Source organism: Mesoplodon mirus (genome assembly GCF_964341445.2).
Source record: "Mesoplodon mirus genome assembly, chromosome: 12".
NCBI lineage: Eukaryota > Metazoa > Chordata > Mammalia > Artiodactyla > Ziphiidae > Mesoplodon > Mesoplodon mirus.
Window position 1 is genome coordinate 55,318,615 of NC_138988.1, and position 21,733 is coordinate 55,340,347.

Here is a 21,733-nt window from a genome sequence, read left to right on the forward strand (position 1 = left end):
CCTCAAAGAATTCACAATTCAGAGAAGACATAAATGTCAACCAATACTTACACCTACCAAGCAAAACTATCTTCAATAATCACCATGCATCATCTTTTGACCTAGTTATTAGCAGAGCATACAGAGACTTTTCTATTTTTCTTTTTCCCACTTTACGTCATACTACAGCTAGTTTCCCATGAGGCCTCAAAGTCTTAAAAATTATCTTTTTAAATGGTTGTAAAATACTCCATTGCTTTAACCAGAGTTTAGTCATTCTCCATATTTGCATATTTAGATTATTTCCAAATTTTCAATGCAAAGATTACATCTTTAGGAAAAAATGACAAGACTGAGTTTATTTTGCTGAAAGGGTTGGAAAGTTTAGTGACTCTTGAAATGTAGCCATCAAAGAATAAAACAAACAACTTTTGCTTTTAAACAAGGCTGATAAAAATAAGACATCTCTATGGCCCCTTTAAATTAATTTTTTTTTCTTGGTTAACTTTTCACAGATAAATTATCAATAATTTCACCAATTATCAGTCATTTCCACTTTGTTTGGGTCCATGTTTTATGACTTAAAAGAGTCCTACAGGTCTACGCGCTTTAAGTGAGCTACCGTCCACTGGATCAAGGACATGGTCAAGTCGTAATGACGCACATATTACCCGGGAGGTCATTTTTTTCCCTGCTGGCTGGGACAGCTCAGACGTCTATGTGACCTGGGCAGAGCATCAGTCCCAGTTCCTGGCTAGAGAGAGGGAAGCATTTCCTCTCTAAACTTAGAGGCCACGTTTGTATTTCCGGAGTGGATCTGAAGGTCACAGCCTCTGTGTTTCCACATGTGTGCAGTTAGCTAATGAGGGCTGGGAATTCAGAACACAACCATCTATCTACAAATTGTTCAGAGAACAAAGCCTGAATAAAACCACTGGCAGCACAGAGCTTCAGGCAATGCTTTAATTCTTGAGTTAAATCCAAATGAGAAAGCTTTTCCTTTTTCTCCCATTGTCCAAAAAATTCAAGGAACTCTGGCGATGTCCAAGCTGACTGGTTACTATGGAAGAACACAGATGCCACGCTAAGGTAGGATGTTATAGTTTCCAGTGCATGAGGACTTCCTGTTTGCCTATTATAACAATCTTCAGCTTGACAAGAAACCCCACAAAACACATTCATGCCCTGCCTCAGAATGATTTAATTTTGGTTACAAATAGGAAAGGGCTACCCTTCCTGCAAAAAATCCCAGCAGCAAAAACAGACTAAGTACAGATGATGGTGTTAGAGAAGTGAAATAATTCTCTCAACAGTTCCAGTAAGTAGGATCTAGTTATAAAGTCAGCAACTGGAAGGAGAATGTCAGGCCTGAGACATGTAACCCTCAAGGACTAGACCAGAAAGAAACAGAGTTACAATCCAAACATTAAAAAAATTCAGACTCAAATTTGGGCAGGGGATTCTAAAGTGAGGTTAAAAGCACGTATCAGAAGAGTTGTCAAAACTGGGCGATGCTCAAGACGAGGCAGCTTCTGGGTAGAGGTGGAGACTTGAAGGCAACTTAAGACAATAGGAAACTATGTGGATGGGGGAAGAATCTTTGGAGAAAAACCAGCTTGAAAAAGGAAAGACTGACGTGAGCAGGCATTTGGGTATTTTGCTGCAAGAGTTGGTTCATGGATACATTCAAAATATTAATAGTCTTTTTGATTAAACTTGATCGTACCTTTAGAATCCAAATAGAAAATAGTTGTTTATCCCTGGGTTCATCCATCAAAGAAATAATGACACCAAAACACTCTCTACAACTAAGTGCAAGCTATTTAAAGAAAAGAAGGAAGGCTGGGTAAGTAATTGGGATGGAGTGGCCTCTTCAGAGGTCTTAACCTTATCCCCGCGAGCAAACATGGGAGGCCAGCCAAACAGAACTTAAACAAGATGAAAGAGAATGTTTGCTGTGAAACTCTACCACATGGGCCCTTTAAGGAAGCACATGCCTCATTCTGAATCCTGAGAGTAAAAGAAATTATCAACAGCACTGTGCCTGCCTACCACCATCCATAATTCTGTGATATTTCCCCACTTAAAATTGATTAAACTGCTACTCGCATTGAACTCAACACAGATGAAAGGCTAGATGTTGGTCAATATCACTTAAGTGCAAAATTGAAGTGAACAGAAAATGGTTCCCAAAATATATTTAAAAAAAGAAAATAGCTCTAAATGAAACAAAATGATCAAAATATTTTCAAAAGGTACTATGCTTTCAAGGCACAACCTGCAGGTTCTTTTACATCTATATTAGGTGACATAACAGAGCTATAATCCCCATCAATACTGTTGTAATGGGATGCAAGGGGGCGGGTGAGAACCACGGCATGTTTCTTTCAAACTGTTCGCCTCACGCAAACTTAAAACACTGTGCTTGCGTCTGCTTGTCATTACTACCATCCAGGATCTGTCCTGCTAGTCTTACTTATGGGGATTATTTTGAGGGAGGAATTGCAAATAATGGGGAGCAAAGATTTGACAGACTATGACCGGATGCTGGCAATAGTGGTCGACAAGTTGTCCACCATCTCCAGGTTCATTTCCTCTGCAGTAAAACGGAGATAATAATAATTCTGAGTTACTTGATATCCACTCAACAAGCTATTAAAAATTGAAGCCATGCGTGCCTTCTGGGGCCAAGCAGGTACACAAGTGAGTGAAGTGGGCTGCTTTTATGAAAACAGCAGAGTGGTTTAGGCACCACTAAAAAGTATTCACATCTAAATACTTTTAAGCAGTATTGGAGCTAAACAACAATCCTTCACTAGACAGAGTTGCCCTGTTGATGACTTACAGGAATGTTCTAAGAGATTTGTAGACTCCAGGATGCTGAACAACTATTTGACCAAGGCTGAGTTGCACAGCGTATTAGTACAAATACATCTCCTGCCCCATAGCCACTGTTTACCGTACTTCTGAGGATCCCACAGGGCATCATCAACTCATTCGCCAGCTCACTCTGTAAAGCAGGGTTTCCTTCCTGGACAAACAAATCAAAGATGCCATTCCTGACCCTTGTCACTGGGATTCACTTTTCACTTCCTCTTTTTTTTTCTGTCTTAGTCCTTTAGTCTGTTTTATTTGGTTTACTCATTGATTGGTTGGTGGGAAATAGGTTGAAGACTTTACTTCCTACCCTTAATGGAATTCAGATGGGATACACAAGATAAAAATGTTGGTGAATGCTGATAGGTCTGATAGCCCTTGACACTACAAGAGACCGTGGGTTCATAGAGAAACCATCTGTCTTCCTCACCACACAGACCAACTACCCTTCAGTTTGCCATCATGGCTGACGTTTTCACCCATGCATGGACAATATGGGCTTTTGATTTTCCACAGAAGGTCACTTATAAATTGGAACTGTCTTATCTGGAAAGTTATACTTCATATAATTTTAAAAAATAATTTCCCTAACAAGAAGCAGAGCCAAAGGACTGGCTCCAGACTAGTAACTTTAAAAAGACATAGAGAGAGGAAAGATAGGCTGACTTGGACAACATAATAGGATGTGTTATTTGTATTAACAGTTTATGTTAATAGGACATAATAGGTGGAAATACAATGATGCAAGTAGAAATGTTAAATTTTTACACAGATTTCACCCTAACCGTAACATATACACATTGTATCAATGCTTGATCAAGCTTTTTGATCATTGTATAAGCAATGTTAACACCTTATAACTTGTCTTATTATCTTCTCACAATAGAAGAAAATCGCAAAGCACCTGATCACTATCTAAGGCATAACAACTTCCCCTGGACTTGTTTGGTTTATGTAACACAGCAGATGCTTAGTTACAAAGAATGGTGAGGATTTCGCTTCAAGCTCCTTTTAAGAAAATTATGTTCTACTAAACTACAACAAACTTTGATGTAAATCTTTATAGAATGATTTTTAAAACTCTCTTAGGATACAAGTGTCTCATAAATATTTTCCCTGTCTTACACACACACACACACACACTCTAACATACATATATCATAATATGTATAATAAATATATAAATAAATATATTAATACATATAAAAGTTATATGTGTACATACATATTTCACTTGGAGTTATTCTCATTTGTTTAAAACAATGGTTAAAATTGAGTAACACTGAAGGAAATTCCACTTTTCATATAGGAATCTTTGGTTTGTTAAGTTTTCCTTTAGTTGGCAGAAAGTATTTGCAAACCATATGTCTGATAAAGTTGGTTAATATCCCAATTATATAAGGGACTCATACAACTCAATAGCAAACAAACAAAAACAACCCTAATAACAAATGGGTGAAGGACCAAAGGATATGAATAATATTTTCCCAAAGAAGATACACAAATGGCCAAAGATAATGAAAAGATGCTCAACAACACTAATCATCAGGAAAATGCAAACCAAAACCACAATGAGGTATCACCTCATACCTGTTAGGACAACTATTATCAAAAAGATATGAAATGTTGGCAAGGATGTAGAAAAAAGGGATCCCTAGTGCACTGCTGGTGGGAATGCAAATTGGTTCAGCCACTGTGGGAAAACAGTATGAAGGTTTCTCAAAAACCTAAAAATATAACTACCATATGATTCAGCAGTACCTCTTTTGGGTATTCATCTGAAGGAAAAAAAATCAGTACCTCAAAGAGTTACCTGCAACCCCTTGTTCACTGCAGTATTATTCACAATAGCCAAGACATGTAAACAACCTAAGTGTCTGTCAACAAATGAATAAGGAAAATGTGGTGTATATATATGTACATATATATACAATGGAATAATATTCAGCCTTAAAAAAGGAGATCCTGCCATTTGCAACAACATACATGAATATGGAGAACATTATGCTAAAGGAAATGTCAGACACAGAAAGACAAATACTGCATGATATCACTTATATGTGGAACTTAAAAAATCAAATATACAAGAGCAGAGAGTAGAAAGGTGGGGGGAAATGGGGAGATGATGGTCTAAGGGTACAGAATTGCTGCTACGTAGGTTGACCATGTCTAGCGATCTAATGGGCAGCATGGTGAGTATAGTTTATACTGCAGAACTGAATCCAGGAAATGTGCTAAAAGAGTGGATTTCAGGCACCCTCATCACACACACACACAAACACACACACACACACACAAATGGTAACTCTGTGAGGTAACATGTTAATTAGCTTGACTACAGTAATCATTTCGCTGCCTACATGTGTATCAAATCACCATGCTGTCCACCTTAAACACATGCAATTTTTATTTAAAAAGCAAAATTTTAAGTTTTCCCCTACTCAAATTATTCTGTTTCATCACCTGCTTCTCTATGAAAAATATAGTATTAGCCATAATTTATTTATATTGTATATATGAAATCAGAGATTTTCTGATTTTTAACCCCTTGTTACTCAAAAGTATCTCATGAGAACCTTTGAGAAACTCTTTAATCACAGTTTTTTAACAGTATTTTTTAATGAGCTTCTAAATTCTACCTCACATAATTCTCTTTTTTAAGAAAAAGATTTCTTTCACTCTTCAATAAAAAGCTACAATTTTCACTTTAATTATCTATTATAATAAAAGTACTCCAAAGACATAAACTCCAATGCCTTGTAGTCCATGTCTCATGGAATTTTGCCACTTGGTTTCATTTAGTACAATCTCAAACATGGTTATTTTTCACATCACCTTTAAGCCCAAAGCCTAGTGAGTTTTTGAGCATTTGCTTCCCTAAAATCTTTTGTTTCAGCTCCTGCTTTTCCCAGAGTGGACAAGCCCCAAGGATGTGAAAAGCTGTTATATCTGCAGCTTAAGCGTTTTATTATCTCTTCTTGAGAGAAACTATATCTTTAAAAGCGGCACAGAGAAGGTGTCCCAAAGATGCTCCATGAATACAAGTTTCTTCCAACTCAGGGCTGATGTCAGCTTAATGACCAATAGGTCTATTCAGATGCCTAGTAATTAAAATAAACTGACCTTTTAAGAGAAGTAGTACAAATTAAATGTGAACCTTGCTATTTTCTCTTATTTCACAACACAATGGGGAAACCAAGCTGGTTTTTAAAATGATCATATGAAATAGAGACCTTATATCACTAATATTTTATGGATAAATAGACATGTGAGCCCACTTACAGCCACTTACAATTATAACAAATGATACATTCATCCTTCAAATTCAATTTTGGTTTTTATAGTTTGGGTTTTTTGTTTTTTTTTTTCAGTCATGTGCATGAGTTTTTCTCTTTCATACTCCAGAGTTCTCATTTCTTAACTAAAGGAAAGGAAAAATAGCTATTTTAAGAGCAGCATGAATAACCAATAAGTCAATAAGAACAAGCATCAAATCATATGACTTTTCACCATCCCTTAAACAAAATATGCTTTTACTATGGTTTCAAAGCTAAGGAAGCAAGAATCTTTAGGCTTTTTTCCCTTTTACCTTTGAACTTGTAAAACAATGTTATGGAGTGAACATCACGACAAAGGGTGAACAAAGGAGCACTTTTTTTTTCTTTCAGAACCTACCCAACTCAGAATGAATTCCACCACCTGCCACTGTGATGGAATGCACTTTTCTTCAAAGACATCAAGTTTATAGGCCTTGAAAAATCCTGAGGGCTATCGTATAGCCAACACAAAAACGTATGAAAAAAAGTCCTTTAAATACTTTTTGCTATTAACAAAGCCAGTCTCATGAATAAACAACAAGGTCCTACTGTATAGCATAGGAAACTAAATTCAACATCCTAGGATAAACCATAATGGAAAAGAATATGAAAAAGAATGTATATATGTTTATAACTGAGTCATTTTGCTGTACAGCAGAAATTAATACAATATTGTAAATCAACTATACTTCAATAAAATTAGTAAATAAATTAAATTAAATAAAAAACAAAGCCAGTCTCAATAAACACATGTCAATTCATGAAATACACATTCCTTGAACACTTCAAAAGTACTCATAACTGCATTAAATTGTGTAAGATATAATGGTGCTCTAGACAAGATGGTTCCTACAAGAATAAATCCAAGTGCAAGACCACAGAAAAATTTACCTGACAGATGTGCCAGACACATTACAAACAGGGTTCCGTGTAATTTTGAAAATACTTTTTTCATTGTAGGTATAAATAACCTCATTTGACAGTTAAGGAAACAGATGTTTAGAGACATTATGTAACTTGTCCAAGAAAACTAAGATTATTACTTAGAAATTGTCTCAGTGTAGACTTCATCTGAAAACTCCTTGAAGGACTAAGAGGGTTATTTGGGGTGGGGGGGAATCTATATGTTTTTGAAGTCCTATATTTGAAAGGACTTTACATGGTATTGCAAGTTTACATGAATTTTAGTAAACTGGACACACACAGATATAATATTTATCCATTCTATGTCATTACAGTTCATATATTATTTAAAAGAAATATTGCTATATATATTGGATTTCCCACATATTTATGAAAGCATTGATGAATGAAGATAGATAACTTCAAACAAGTCAAAGGGATAATTACACACTAATAAATATTCTCTAACACTAATAAAGTTATAAGTGCTTACCTTTAAAGAATAACTGGGAAATGTATGTATGCTATGTCTCTGGTATCCTCGGTGATTTTACAGGCCTTTGGAACATATACCCAGCCATGTTTGATCTTTCTCCTGATGTGACATCAAAAGGCTCCCAGAGAGAAAGATAAAGCCCGTGGAATCTAAGACCCCTCTGAACCGTCCTGTTTCCTCAACACTTTGGCAGTAGAAAATAAGGTCCATGAGAAGCCTGAGGAGTTTATAATCTAGATGAAGACACACACTAATCACAAAAGCCCAAGAGATAAGGGGGTGTAAGATCTTTGCTCCCAGATGACACTCAGAGGAGGTGGTGTTGTAAAGTGTGTAAATAGGATGAGGAGAGTCTACTGAGGACTTCTTGGGAAGGTGAATTCTGGAAGAAATCATTAACAGACTAGCAGAGGTAAGAAGAGTGAGCATTTTTTATATATTTTAACAAACTCTAAACATTGGGAGTTGAAGGACAGGAGCAGGAGAACAAACAGGATATCTGGACAAAAGGATTTCTGTGAAGTTAGAAGACATGCGTTAGCAAAAGTCACATTCAGATTATGGCTGAGAGCAATATAACTCTACCATTTTATTTTTTAATTTTTATTTTATATTGGAGTATAGTTGATTAACAATGCTGTGTTAGTTTCAGGTGTACAGCAAAGTGACTCAGTTATACATATACATGTATCTATTCTTTTTCAAATTCTTTTTCTTTAGATTTTTTGGGATGTGGACCATTTTTAAAGTCTTTATTGAATTTGTTACAACATTTCTTCTGTTCTATGTTTTGGTTTTTTTGGCCATGAGGCATGTGGGATCTTAGTTCCCCGACCAGGGATTAAACCCGCACCCCCTGCATTGGAAGGCAAAGTCTTAACCACTGGACTGCCAGGGAAGTCCCCTATTTTTCAAATTCTTTTCACATTTAGGCTACCATTTTATTTTTAAATGATTTTAAACTCCACACAAATTATTTATATTTTTTTCCAATAAAATAATCTCTTCACATGCAAAAGAGCTAGGGAGATAGGTTATAGTATTAAATGATGTCAAATATACATTTATGCTTTAAAACAGCAATGTTGGGACTTCCCTGGTGGTCCAGTGGTTAAGACTTCACCTTCCAATGCAGGGGGTGCAGGTTCAATCCCTGGTCGGGGAGCTAAGAGCCAACATGCATCGCAGCCAAAAAACTGAAACATAAAACAAGAGCAATATTGTAACAAATTCAATAAAGACTCTAAAAATGGTCCACATCAAAAAAAAAAAAACCTTAAAAAAAAAAGTACTGTTACCTATTAAATTTAGTGTTGGTGGAGAGTTTTACTTTCACCTAATGTGTATATTCACAGTGATTACAAGCAAATACTGAGTAAATATAGAGCTATAAGACACTCTTGAAGAAAAATGTGCAGTTGTATGACTCCCAAAACATGAGTAGATATTTTGTTTTACATTTATCTCAAAGTCTTCTCAAAGTTAACTCAGCACCATCGCATCATCATCATCATCTTCATAAAAGAACCCTCTAAAATACTGAATATACTGAACTGAGAAAAACAGTTTCGAAAGGATTATCCTTGACAGGAGAAGTGTCTTTAGCTGCAGTTGTATGGCTGAGTTGGAGACAACACATGGCGACTATTTACCTTCAGAGTAAGTGTTCTTTCGTAACTCTGGCTATAAGACTATAAACACTGGAGTTTTCTCAAAAGAGGCCCAGGATGAAAATTTCATGTAAAAGGTACCTACAGGACAATTCTGACTGAAGTTACCAAAGTTCCTACACAAACTAACTGTTTCTGAAATGAAAACAAAACTCAGTATCAGTACCAAAGGAAGCGAATATATGTTTATATATTGATCACCTGTGCCTAGGTGCAAAATTAATACTGTACCAGATTAGAGAAAAATTCACAAAAGTTCAGGGAAAAATCACACACTTCATACCGCAAAGGGAAATGGGAAATTTAGTTGTCTAAACAGAACTGTTTTCATCTTTTTTTTTTTGGTAACCTAATTCCAGTATTTGAAAATTAAATAAATGTGTTTTTCAAGTCTCGTTGCATCTTGGGCTCCTTGCTCTAGAGGCTGTGAGCCCAGCTGGAGGAGGAGCCTATTCCTCTCAAAATGTAATTCCTCAGACTCATAAATTTCACAGAATATTTATTTTAGTTTTCACTGTTTTGGGGAAATAACAGGTATTGAAAAGAGGCTTTTCATGGTGTTTAGTTTCTTCCTTTACTTGCTTAGTTTCCTTGTGGACTAGGCCCGGGTAGGTATGCTATTTTCTGGAAACCAAATGGTTCTACTTACACACACGTTCTGCCCGGGTGCATGTCAGTGTCACTTACTAGGATCGGTCTATAGGTAGGGGCTACTGCATACCCTGCAAAGACTACAGAAAAATATGACAAACTAGAGTATCCATCCCTCCCTCCAGGTTCATGGGATTTAATACAGAAATCCACACTTTCCTCACTTGCTATTTAAATACGCCCGGTTAGTGACTAAAGGAGAAAATTAAAAAATAAATAAAATGGATTAATTCCAAATTTGTCTAAGTGTACTGCCTCCTACTTAGTTATCCAGAAATACTTTTTTTTTTTTTTTTTTTTTTTTTTTTTTGCTGTACGCGGGCCTCTCACTGCCGCGGCCTCTCCCGCTGCGGAGCACAGGCTCCGGACACACAGGCTCCGCGGCCATGGCTCGCGGGCCCAGCCGCTCCGCGGCACGTGGGATCCTCCGGGATCGGGGCACGAACCCGTGTCCCCTGCATCGGCAGGCGGACCCTCAACCACTGCGCCACCAGGGAAGCCCCAGAAATACTTTTAAAAAGCATATAACAGGGCCATGAATCTAGAACTGCTAAATGGATTCATTCACACCCCTCCGTGAAACAATCTAGGTGGGTTCTATCCCTCTCTATAGAAATGAATCTAGTATGCAGAATTATTTCTCTTAGAGAAGAATAACAATTTATGGTTTCATTTAATAAAGAATTAATGATACCCTTCATGGATGATCTCAGAACTTTTGGATCCTTGTCTTCAACTTTGGTTTTAGGGGTCCAATGAAATGGTAAGGGCAACATAATCTTCCATAAATATAATTCAAGCAGCCTGTGACAACAAAGGCAAGAAGGGAGTATTTCAAGATCTTAGAAGTCGGTATGCTTGGCACACTCTAATGGCTCTTATATCCTTTGGCTGTTAAGCATGGAAACTTTCTATGGAATATCCATTACTCATTCCCTCTGCTCTAAACTCATAGCCTGTCAGAAAAAAAATGGCTGGCGGGGGTGGGAGGTGGTACAGAGGAAGCCAAACTTAAAAAGCAGGAAAAGGCAGAGACAAGTCAATTCAACGAAGATTTACACCTTGTTTTCAATGGCTTCTTTCATTTCATTTCCCCTGACTTTTTAAAATTAGCAAATACACTGGACCCAGGAGGAAAACACATGGGGAAAAACAAAACAACAAAAACAAAGTAGTGCAAATCTCTGTGACTTGTACAATAGCTCTTACTGGGTCCTGGTGTTTGAGTGGCTGAATGAACTGCGATCTGTTTTTCATTACCCTCCATCTGGAGCTACGGCCTGCTTTGTTCAGCAATTTCTGGTCATTTGGGCCTGCTGGTGACTGTTTTGTTTTATGTTGCCGTATTATACAGAATGAAAGCTGCCGCAGCCACCACCCAAGAAAGAACAATCCTGAAAACGAGAGGTTATGTTGAAAGAGCTCCCCACGACCCCTTCCGGAATAGAGAGTGAGTGTGTTTATGCGGGCCTGCCTACCATACAGACTTAGAGGCCTGGGGGTGGGGTGGGGTGCAGGAGGGAACAAAAGCCTTTCCTTCAGATGCTAAGACCCAGGAAGTGTCCAGGGTTGGGTTAATTCTGATGCCGTTTCTTTTCACCTCTAAGGAGACTAGTGCATGTACTTTCTCATACCTCACTTGCAACAGCTCATGAAAAACTGAACTCATATCATGTCTCTAAAAACAAAATCAATAAATCCCGTCTCCATAATATTTGGTTTCAGTTGCATAGCCTTAGTCCAGAGGCCACACTGCAAATGATTCAAAAGCAAGTGTCTCCAAGAAGACCGAATCCAATTTTCATTCTTTAATGACAGGCTCAATGCCCTTAGTGATTTTGTTTAAAAAAGCCATCTCAGACACCATTTCCATTTCCATTTCCCTCCTTAAGAAAGCAATGGTCAAGAAGAACTCTCTTCTACCTTTTCGTTAAAGAAGCAAAGGGTAACATTCTCTCTTAATTCATTGCTATTTTCAGCTAACATTAATTTACAAAAACAAAGAAACATAGGCAGGTGCTACTAAGGTTTAACAGAAAGAACAACCAAAATATAAATATAATTGAAACCACTTTAGTTTTTCCAAGAGCTGTTTTTGCCTTTTTTTTTCCCTAGAAAAGACAATATCACAAGTTTGGGGAAATGTGAAGTTAATAATAATCTATCACCTTAACACAAAGATTTTCCTTGCTTAGTATTGCCATTTTATACAGTCAGCACAAGGTATTGTTGAGCATTACCTATGTATTAACTCATTTAATTATCAAGTCAGGCCCTATTATTATTATCATTTTATAGATGGGGAAACTGAGGCACCCAGCAAAGTTAAGGGATTGACCACAGGTCACACATCTATGAAGTGGAAAGGCAGTGTTTGCACCAAGCATCCTGGCCACCCACAGACATAACCATGAGCACTACTGACTGTCAAATATTTCCATAGCTCCATGTTTATGGTACACATGATTTTATATTCTTCCATACTCACTGAACTTCCTCTAATAAACAATTCCATGGTTTGTCGTAGTTTAGTCCTCTCGATTGTCATGGTAATGGCTGTATAACAGTGGTACCCATATAGAGAATAAAGTGGTGCTAAGCGTGAGCATATAAAACACTTTAAAAATATGTCTGAATAAAATCTCTCAGTAGAATTAGTAGCATCATAGTACATTCCCGATTGCTCTTTTCATATTGACTTTTTTCTTCTTTTACATTTTGATATTTATTAACAAAAATGGTCCAGAAAAGTCCTGGGTCAACATTACAGTGATAAGCGTTAAAATAAAAGCTGTTCTCAGTTGTACTGTTTCTAGGGGACAGAAAGCTGTTTTATCTCCTAAAATGGGACTTAAATCACACCATTCAAGTGTTAGATTTCAAAAGAAATTCTTCCTCTTCTCTTTTGTCAAAGCAAAATATACCTGAGGTCTTTGTTTTTACCTGCAAGGCTGCCTTCCCGAGAAGCTCATGCATGTGTGGATGGATGAAGCGGGGTCGGGTGGAGGGAGATGGCAGGCAAAAAAGAAAAAGATAAAATCATAAAGTAGGAAATAAAAGCCAGTGAGGAAGACGGGCTACCAACTGCCCAGGGATTGTTCACTGAAGTAACTGAAGTAACTCCTCTAGTCCCTCCAGATCCATTTCCAGAGAGGAGATGAGTGAGGCCAGAGCAGATGACACATCCTTGCTTCTCTGGACACTCGGTTTGGGTTGGGGCGTTTCTGGTTGGATGGATTCCTTCTTGATGTCTTTACCTCCACTGAGGATCTGCTGGCTCTCAAAAAAGAACTGTTTGGATGACTCAAAGAAAAGACACAATCATCTACATTATGTGTCATCTTGAAGAACTTCTGACAGGCTACCTGGTAATGTGTCCCTTTTACTAAATCCAAAATCTGGTTGATCCCTGAGGGAGGGATCTTGTACGCTTGCATCTTCTGCCTCAGCAGTTCAGGATTGCTGTGCCAGAAAGGGCACCCATGATAATCCCCTTGGCTTGGTGGATTGGTTAGGATAATCTTCAGGCAACTGTAAAGTGTGTAGTCTGTCCTCTTGCCTTCCTTTCCAAAGCTATGACGGATATTGTAAGAGTAGCCTTTATCAAATTTATCTGGATCCATCTTTCCTCTGATAAATGACTGCTTCCAGAATTGCCATGCCTGTTCCAAGGTTAGGCCAATGTCCTTCAGGAAGAGGCCGTACTGCATGAGGCCCCCATGACGAAGATGGTGATTTTCCCGCAGGGCTTTATGTAGCTGATCTATGCAAGGTGGGAAGGATTTGGTAGAAAGCGAATCGATCTGATCTAAAGAAACCTTCCCAACATTTGCCTGTGTACTGTAGTCTCGACCAGTGTACAAATGACTGAGGTGGCTGAGCAGAGGCTGGAGTCTCTCACCTGACTGCACAGCAGGCAAGGACCTGGCTGTTAAAGCCAAAACCTTGGACAGTTTGGTTCTAAATTCATTCAGGATGATCGCCACAATGTCCTTGAGTTGTACATAAGCAAAGCCATTTTCCAAATAGACTTTCCTTCCTCGGAACAAATCCAGAGCATCAGCAAAAGGGCTCTTATAAACTGACTCCAACTGAACCCCACCTAAACTGTGTGATGAAGCCACAATATCCTGTTCTCAGAGAGTCTTCTCTTCATCACTTCTTCATCAGTTATAGCCTCAAACTGCAAATGGCTCTCCTTTAAGAAACTCTGAATTGTGTCCTTCTACTGAATTGAAATAGAAGGAGATTCATTTCTTGTTGAATGAACCAGTGCCTAAGCTCTTCAGACTGGCAGTAAGCAAGGTGTAAAATAAAGTGAGAAACGTGATCTCTTCTTCGGGGTTCATATTCATCTTCCAAGTTTTCTCTGTAGGAAAACTTAAGCTTCCGAAGCTCAGCCTCCAGCTTACTCTGGTACTGCTCGGTTCCTTTCACATAGCTCACACCAAGATTCTTAACTGCTTTTAGCAATTTAACTCTATCGATAGCCAAGTTTTCAAATTCTATCAAAGATATGTTTCCAGAAGGCAGCTGCAAGTAAAACAGAAGGCTATGTGGGTAGCAAGCATTCCTCTGGTCATCTGCCAACCTCAGTTTCCTCCGATTTCCTCCAAGAAACTGCATCTTGTTACCTCCAGCCACACCAGGCGTGAAAACAGACAAAGCCCGGCAAGCGTTTTCCCCGGGGCGGGGGGGCGGGGGGAGAGTTCGTACAGGACCCCATATTGACTTTCAAAAGGCTCTACCGGGCTTCCCTGGTGGCGCAGTGGTTGAGAGTCCGCCTGCCGATGCAGGGGACATGGGTTCGTGCCCCGGTCCGGGAAGATCCCACGTGCCACGGAGCGGCTGGGCCCATGAGCCATGGCCGCTGAGCCTGCGCGTCCGGAGCCTGTGCTCCGCAACGGGAGAGGCCACAACAGTGAGAGGCCCGCGTACCGGGGGGAAAAAAAAAAAAAAAAAGGCTCTACCAAATTAGCATAGCCCTAATGAAGAAGGGGTGAATTAGTTTCACAGTAACCAGCCTTGGAAGGCCCACATGTTACGTTTGCATCCTGAGTGGATATAAACTATCACTGCAAGTTGCTTCCATTTGCATGTTTCCAATCATTAACTGATTTATTCTGGGGACACTGGGCCTTTGTAGCCCTCCCAAGTGTGTTTTTCCCCCTACCATCCCTTCTCCCACTGGACGTGTAAGTGGGGAGTCCCCCTTGCTCCTAACTCCATATGGCTTCCCTCCTACCTAAAATCTCCAATGTAAATCTCACCTCACAACATTTTATAACCAATGCACCTTCATCTTCACCATGGTCTATAGTATCCTGGTATCATTCCTCCTATTTCCCCACAAATACCTTCTGCATCAGTCCATTTTTCCAGTACTACTCCTGCTCCAATTCTTGGCTATTTAAATCAATGCTTCAATGCTGCTCTGGTGCCTGGTCCCATCAGCTCCTTGAATTCACAGTGACCCTCTTTCCAGCCTCAGCAACACGCTCACACACTCATCAATGACTATAAACAACTTTCCATAAATGGAATTGCTCTCTCTTCCCAATTGTATGGCGTTTCTACCTGTAACTATCTCAGGGGCCGTTTTTCTGAAGAAAATAATAATACTACTCTAAATAGGACTTAAAGTATCATTAAAGTAGTATTTTCCCCCAGACATGGAAGCGGCAGTAGTATCTCTCTGACCACAGGGGCTTACTTTTAGGGTACCCGCCCCCCGTGCTTGGTGAAAGGTGTGATTCAGTCACCACTGCCATCCACAGACTCCAAACACTGAGGCCAGAAAATTCCACTGGAGGCTTTTATTAGTGTGAAATGACTGTGTGATCACCTGCCTCTTTGACATAAGCCTCAAGGCAAAAAGTCTAACAGCCCTCTGCCTCACATAAAATCATCCTTAACTGCCTTTCCTTCAAGGATGCCCCGAGGGGGTTCTGTGGTCCCTCCCTCTGTTTATTTCTCCTTATCGTTCTTCCCTCCTTCCCTCCCTCCACTTTCTCCTTCCAAATTTATCAGTGCTTATTATGTTTGAGACCAGTAGTCTCCAAACTACCTTTTACATCCATAGTATTATAAATAAAAATATCTTAGAGCAGCAAACTCAATATTTATATACTTATGTGTTTAAAACATGAGCATTTATAAAACTATACCAACAGGTACCTTATAAAACACACAGAAACTTGACATCAAAACAGAGATATGTTCTAATATTTTCTTCCAGTATTTCCAATAGACAGTCAAGCATTCCCCTGCAACTCCCTTCTCTGAAGATACATTTTCTAGATTACACAGGTCCTGTCTTCACTGAGTCTAAAGGTTTCTTTGGAGAGAGAGAGGAAATTAAATAAGCAGTTACAAGAAGATGTGGACAGGAGTGTTAGGGGTTGAGGTAAGTATACCCACCACATCTGTCCAGATCAGCACCCCACTGTAAGAGATAATTGCTTATGGAAACTCTGACAATCCGCTTCAGCTACATCCCCTTCCTCTTCAAACCTTATGATTATAGTCTAAGATACAGCTTTTCCAGGTTAGCAATGGACCCTTTTGGTTTCACCAGTGTTGTACAGTGACAAGAGATACTTGCATTCCCGAGCAAACCTTTGCCTAATGGAGGGTCCCTCCATATGGACCACTCCAAGGATCAGGCAAGTCATGGGATCCACTGAGGTTCAAAGGGCTTGCTTGTCTGTGAAGTATCTGCCTTCATGACTGGGGCTCAATCAATATTACTGACTGCCTGAGTTGGGTGCCTCAATTGTCTCTGGTTGCTCCTGTAGATATTTTTACCCCAAACTTTGGGAATCGGTCAGGCATGTCTGGAAGTGACAGAATTAATAGTCTAAGGCTTCTCACACACCACATGCTTCCCACGGGCTGAGAGTGAAGAATATCTCACAGTCATGGCCCAATGTTGTTCATATATGTCCTCCAAGGTGCAGTTTTCAGCTGCCTATCCTAATGGACCCCACTCCACCACCTCCCCTACAAGTTACCCTTAGTGTTATTATCTGCTCCCTTGGTTATGGTCATCATTGTAGCTCTGAGCTTTCTTGTAGCTCCGCCTTGCCCTTGCCCACAGGGATGCTACACCAGGGCCTCTAGCTCAGGATGTCCGATACATAACTCACCACCTCTCCCGAAAACCCACTACTACTACTTCTGGACTTCCTACTTCAGTCAGTGACACAGCCCTCTTCCCCAACAATGACAGCTCAACATGTGGGTTTCATTGCTAGCGTCCTTTCACCTTTATAGAAAATATCTAATTCTACCTTTGAAAACTCACGTGACCCCCTTTCCATTTTTCTAACAGTGCCTGAGGGACTTTCCTCATTTTCCTTGTGACCTATGGATTTCAACTGTGCATTGCTTTTTTTCTGCCTCCAGTTTCTTCCTCCTTGTAACTCAGTTTCACCCACTTTGGCAAAATAACTTTTCTAAAACACAGGTAGAATCATATCGTTTGTGCTCAAAAAAACATATGAGGGTTGTGTACAGAATTAAGTTCAAAATGTCCAGGATAACTTTATAAATGCCTCCAAACTCTTGGCCCCTTCCTTTTTTCTACCGATATCCTTACCTGGGCATTTTTTCTATTCTAGTTATATGGGTCTGCTCAATTACATTCTGAAATTCTTTCTCCTGAACACCAACCTTTCCCAAGGCCATCCATTCTGCCTTGCCTTTACAAACTTCATTCCCAAAAGGGAATCTCCATATTCTCCTCCCAGAGTATTTTGTGGATCCCTGTATTATAGACATCACTGTTACACTCTCACATATATTAGGCTGATATACTGATCCTAACACATATATTAAGATTAGTTTCTTGGTTTTCTTGGTGGTTTCCTTTTCAACTAGAAATTGAAATATTAGATGATAGAAATGATGTCTTATTAATTTTTGTCTTGTAGTAGCTAAATACCTGGGGCATTTGTGAGTTTACAGGACACAAGGAATGTTGTTTTTTTCTTTAATTGCTGATTTGAATCTGACCATTACCCAATTAAGCCAGGATATACTCTCAGTGTATAAGTGTTCCAAAAACGTGCACACATTATATTTGTACATGAAATAGGGGCAGTGTTTAGAATGATCTTGGCTCTACCATATTTCTTGATGTTGGTATTATAAAAATGACTGGATTAGAGAAACAACAAATAACACATGTTACAAAAAGGATTTCAATTTTCCAGTATGAACTCAGTCATGCAAGAGAGCCCATATAGATTTCACAAATAAATGAATGCAGCCCTTAAAAGAGTACTGGATTCCCAGACATGAAAAAAACATGAGCCACAGATATAGTCAAATAACTTCAGAAACATTTCCAGGAAAAAAATAGAAGCCTTGATAAGATACAAATTCTGAGATCCTGTGAGATGCTTACAGCTGAAACTGAGACACAATGGGCCCATCAGTAAATTCATTCCTAATCAACCAATGTAGCTAAAGCTTTAAACAACAGATAAATGAGAACGTGTTTTGCATGGGAAAGTTTTCCCCAGAGTTCCTCATTTTTATATAGGAAATCAATTTGCATCACTGATGATATCATTCAAATCAGACAACCCAAAGTTGTTAGGAGGTAATTTAGTTTTATGCTGAAGCAATTTGATACTTGTTCTGATTTGTGATTTTCATTTTGTTTGTTAATGAAAAAAAATTAATGAGCAATGTTACTAGAAATACAACTCATCAAAGCCTCGGCGTTCTTAAAAAGGTTGCCATATACTGTACATTGGGATCGTTGTGCAGCTGGTGCCTGGGCCTCGCCTAGGAGGAGCCATCAGTGGAACACACAGGCGCAAGCTCAGGTATCAAGGCCCTGACACATACCTTTGCATTGATTTGTGTTTTTGTCAAGGATTGCCTTTGTGGATACGATTTTTCCATACCTGAAAGAGAGAGAGAGAGAGGAAAAAAGAAAAAAATCCACGTTATTGTAGCCCAATGAAGACACTTAAAACACCGTAATAAACATCGGTGCACACACAATTGAGCAGGAATAAACCAAGAAAACAAGCTCTGAATCCCCATTTCACAGCTGGATGACCTCTTTTCACCAGCTCCTCTTTATAACTAGAGAATGGGCTTCCTTCCCTACATAATCACTGGGTTGAGCCTTTGAAAATAAACCCGTCAGGCTGTCATAGGTGGCTAAGAGGGGATTGTGTGTGATTGTGATCAAAGTAAATCACACTCTGTGGATTCATGGAAAAATGCACAGGCCTTGGAGCCAGGCTGATCAGGGCCTGCGTCTAGCTCGGGCACTTACCTAGTGCTGTAACCCTGAGCAGTCAGCACGACTTATCCAAGCCCATTTTCTCATTTGTAAAAATGAGAATTGGAGCAATCACTTTTCATGACTTGGGAGAGGGTTAAGTTGAAATGTTGCGAGCAGGTTGTAGGATAAATAGGACTTTTTTTTTTGCTACTAAAAAGGTATTAGTTATACTGTAAGTTAATTGAGGATAAGGACTGAGTTTTGTATTCTCCATGCCTAACACCATGGAGAAGCTAAATAAAGGTTTGCTGTAAAGAATCAATGATATAGGTTATCCATGGTGCTTCCTCTACAATAAAATTTCTACCATAATATATCTATATATTTACATCATAAATGTTTTAATTATTTTATCATCTCTTGCAGAAGACCTAGTCTAAGTTTTTTTTTTTTCAAAGATGGGTAATATGGGGAATGAAATAATTTTGTTGAGCCTATTTATGAGGTATAAATGATAGGACTGAAGAAGATAAGTCCTAAGACCCTGTCCTTTTTTAGGATTCCATGAAAGATGCTTCTAGATCAACATAAGAACATGGAGAAGTTATAATGCAAATTTAAATACCAAGTTTATTAACAACTCATCTTATGTTCAAGATTTCAGCTATGGTCACAAAATATTTGGCAAGTTTTCCTTTAATTCTATGTTCCTAAGGAAGTATAAGAACATAGGATAAATATTAAACATTCTGTGTATTAATGAACTAGGTTCCCTACCACCAATGTTTCTTTTCCATTTGTAATCACCTTGTACTATACCATTAATTCTTTGGAGCATTAAATTCTTGGAGTGGTCATTTATTAAAATTCTAGTGTTGAAAATAGCATAGTGCTAGAAATGCCTTTGCCTCTTTTTTTTTCCCCAATGGAACAGCTATCATTATACTAATATCACCTACAGCCTTGGAGATCATTCCAGTAGGAGCTGAGCTATTGGTAGGCCACAATAGAAACAGGAATAATTGTATGAGATCAGTGGAAGGAGTCTGAGATGATTCCCACCTATAAGCTCCACCCTTCTTAAATCAGCCAAACTGGGCTGGAGCTGTCCAAAGCTGAACTGGGCAGATTTCAGGAGCATAAACCTGACGCTTCAGCTACTTGCATCTTTAGTACCCCTGCCCTTCCTGCACCATTGCAATGATAACCCTACAGTAAACGAAATCGAAGAGAGCTAGGGTTGAAAGTGTCTCTTACTATTTTGCAGATGAAGAAAGTATGTTCTAAAAGATCATTAACTTGATCAAAATCACATAATTTGTGAAACTTCCAGTAGGGACTTGAATATGGGATTTTTGAGTTTGGTGCAGTGCTTAACTAATATAGCACGCAGCCTCTAAAGTAGAAAAGCTACATATATCAAGTCGTCTTGCTCAATCAACCTTCACATCTTTGGGGATCCACGTATTTGATCTCCAGGGCAACGCAATGTAGTCATTAAAAGAATATACTGTGGCAATAAACTTCCATGGCTCGAATCTCAGTTCAGCCAGGGTATATTTGATTAACTAAGTCTTATGTGCTCTTTGTGTCATTTCACCATCTATAATGATATCAATCTATTTTTATATTGATTTAGATGATATTTATTTAAAATTGTGTACATCTACTTGTAAACCTATAAAATCATGATAACAGTCTCTACCTCATAAGGTTGTGGGGTTCACCTAGAGTGCTGATAACACTGGCTGGCATAGAGAAAGTGCTCATTTAATATTAGCTTTTCTTACAATCACTTTTTTGCTGTTATCTGCTACATAAAACTGTCTCCAGTCCTTGGCATTCTCTGAGGTAGATAAGAAGTGGAAGGGGGTTAAGGTTCTGTCCCAAATCTCAGCTTAAAACACTACTACTTAGACTGTCAAAATCTTCCACTAAGAAACTTGGAAGGTAACGTTATTTGCTAAAAGAATAATTTGCATTTATATTGTTATTTTTAATGTTTGGGATTTTATTAACTATATTCTCACTGTACTTAATCATACAATTACCCATAGGTTCAAATCTTTTCATGGTTTATTTAGTATGACAAACTGTTTGTTGCCTCATTCTTTTTTAACTTGTAGATTTTTATTGAGCAGAGATGCAAATAATTTCTGTCCAGTGGAAAAGATAACCCTAAAGTTACAGCTTATTGCCATGTTCAACATTAATTAGTTTTGTATCTAAACCGACATTCTTATCCTAATGTTCCTTTATAAGTTGCCTACAGATATCTAGCTTTTCAAATGCTCTTTGAACTGGTTTTAACACCTTGTATATACAAGCCCACTCTCCCCCAAATTCTTCCTCCTTCCACCTTCCCCAACCCCCAGGACATACATACAGCCTCTCTTTAGAGCTCTATTTCATCCCAAGAGTTTCTCTTTTAGGAAAATAACCAGTACAATAATATATTTGAACAGTGTGTTCAGTAGACAATGTTTAAAGGTACCTATAAATGTACCCATTAACTACAGTGATGTTTGCTAGGTTTGGACTATTCAGACAAGTAAACATTTGCAAAATTATATGGAACTTAGAGAAGAAAACA

At 38.6% G+C, this 21,733-nt stretch overlaps 1 protein-coding gene and 1 pseudogene across 13 annotated transcripts in view; both read right to left on the reverse strand.

The window, feature by feature from the left end:
* Positions 1–21,733, reverse strand: part of RBMS3 (RNA binding motif single stranded interacting protein 3) — a gene marked incomplete at its 3' end in the record, with an annotated part of 743,397 nt that overhangs the window by 486,031 nt on the left and 235,633 nt on the right. For all 12 annotated transcript variants that reach the window (XM_082637571.1, XM_082637569.1, XM_082637570.1 and 9 more), the window contains one exon: positions 18,753–18,811. In XM_082637571.1, the coding sequence (XP_082493697.1) occupies positions 18,753–18,811 (59 nt within the window). The remainder of the gene's footprint in view (positions 1–18,752; positions 18,812–21,733) is intronic.
* On the reverse strand, positions 12,824–14,849 carry LOC309813894 (DNA primase large subunit-like; annotated as a pseudogene). The gene has a single exon. The product of its transcript is annotated as a DNA primase large subunit-like (transcript).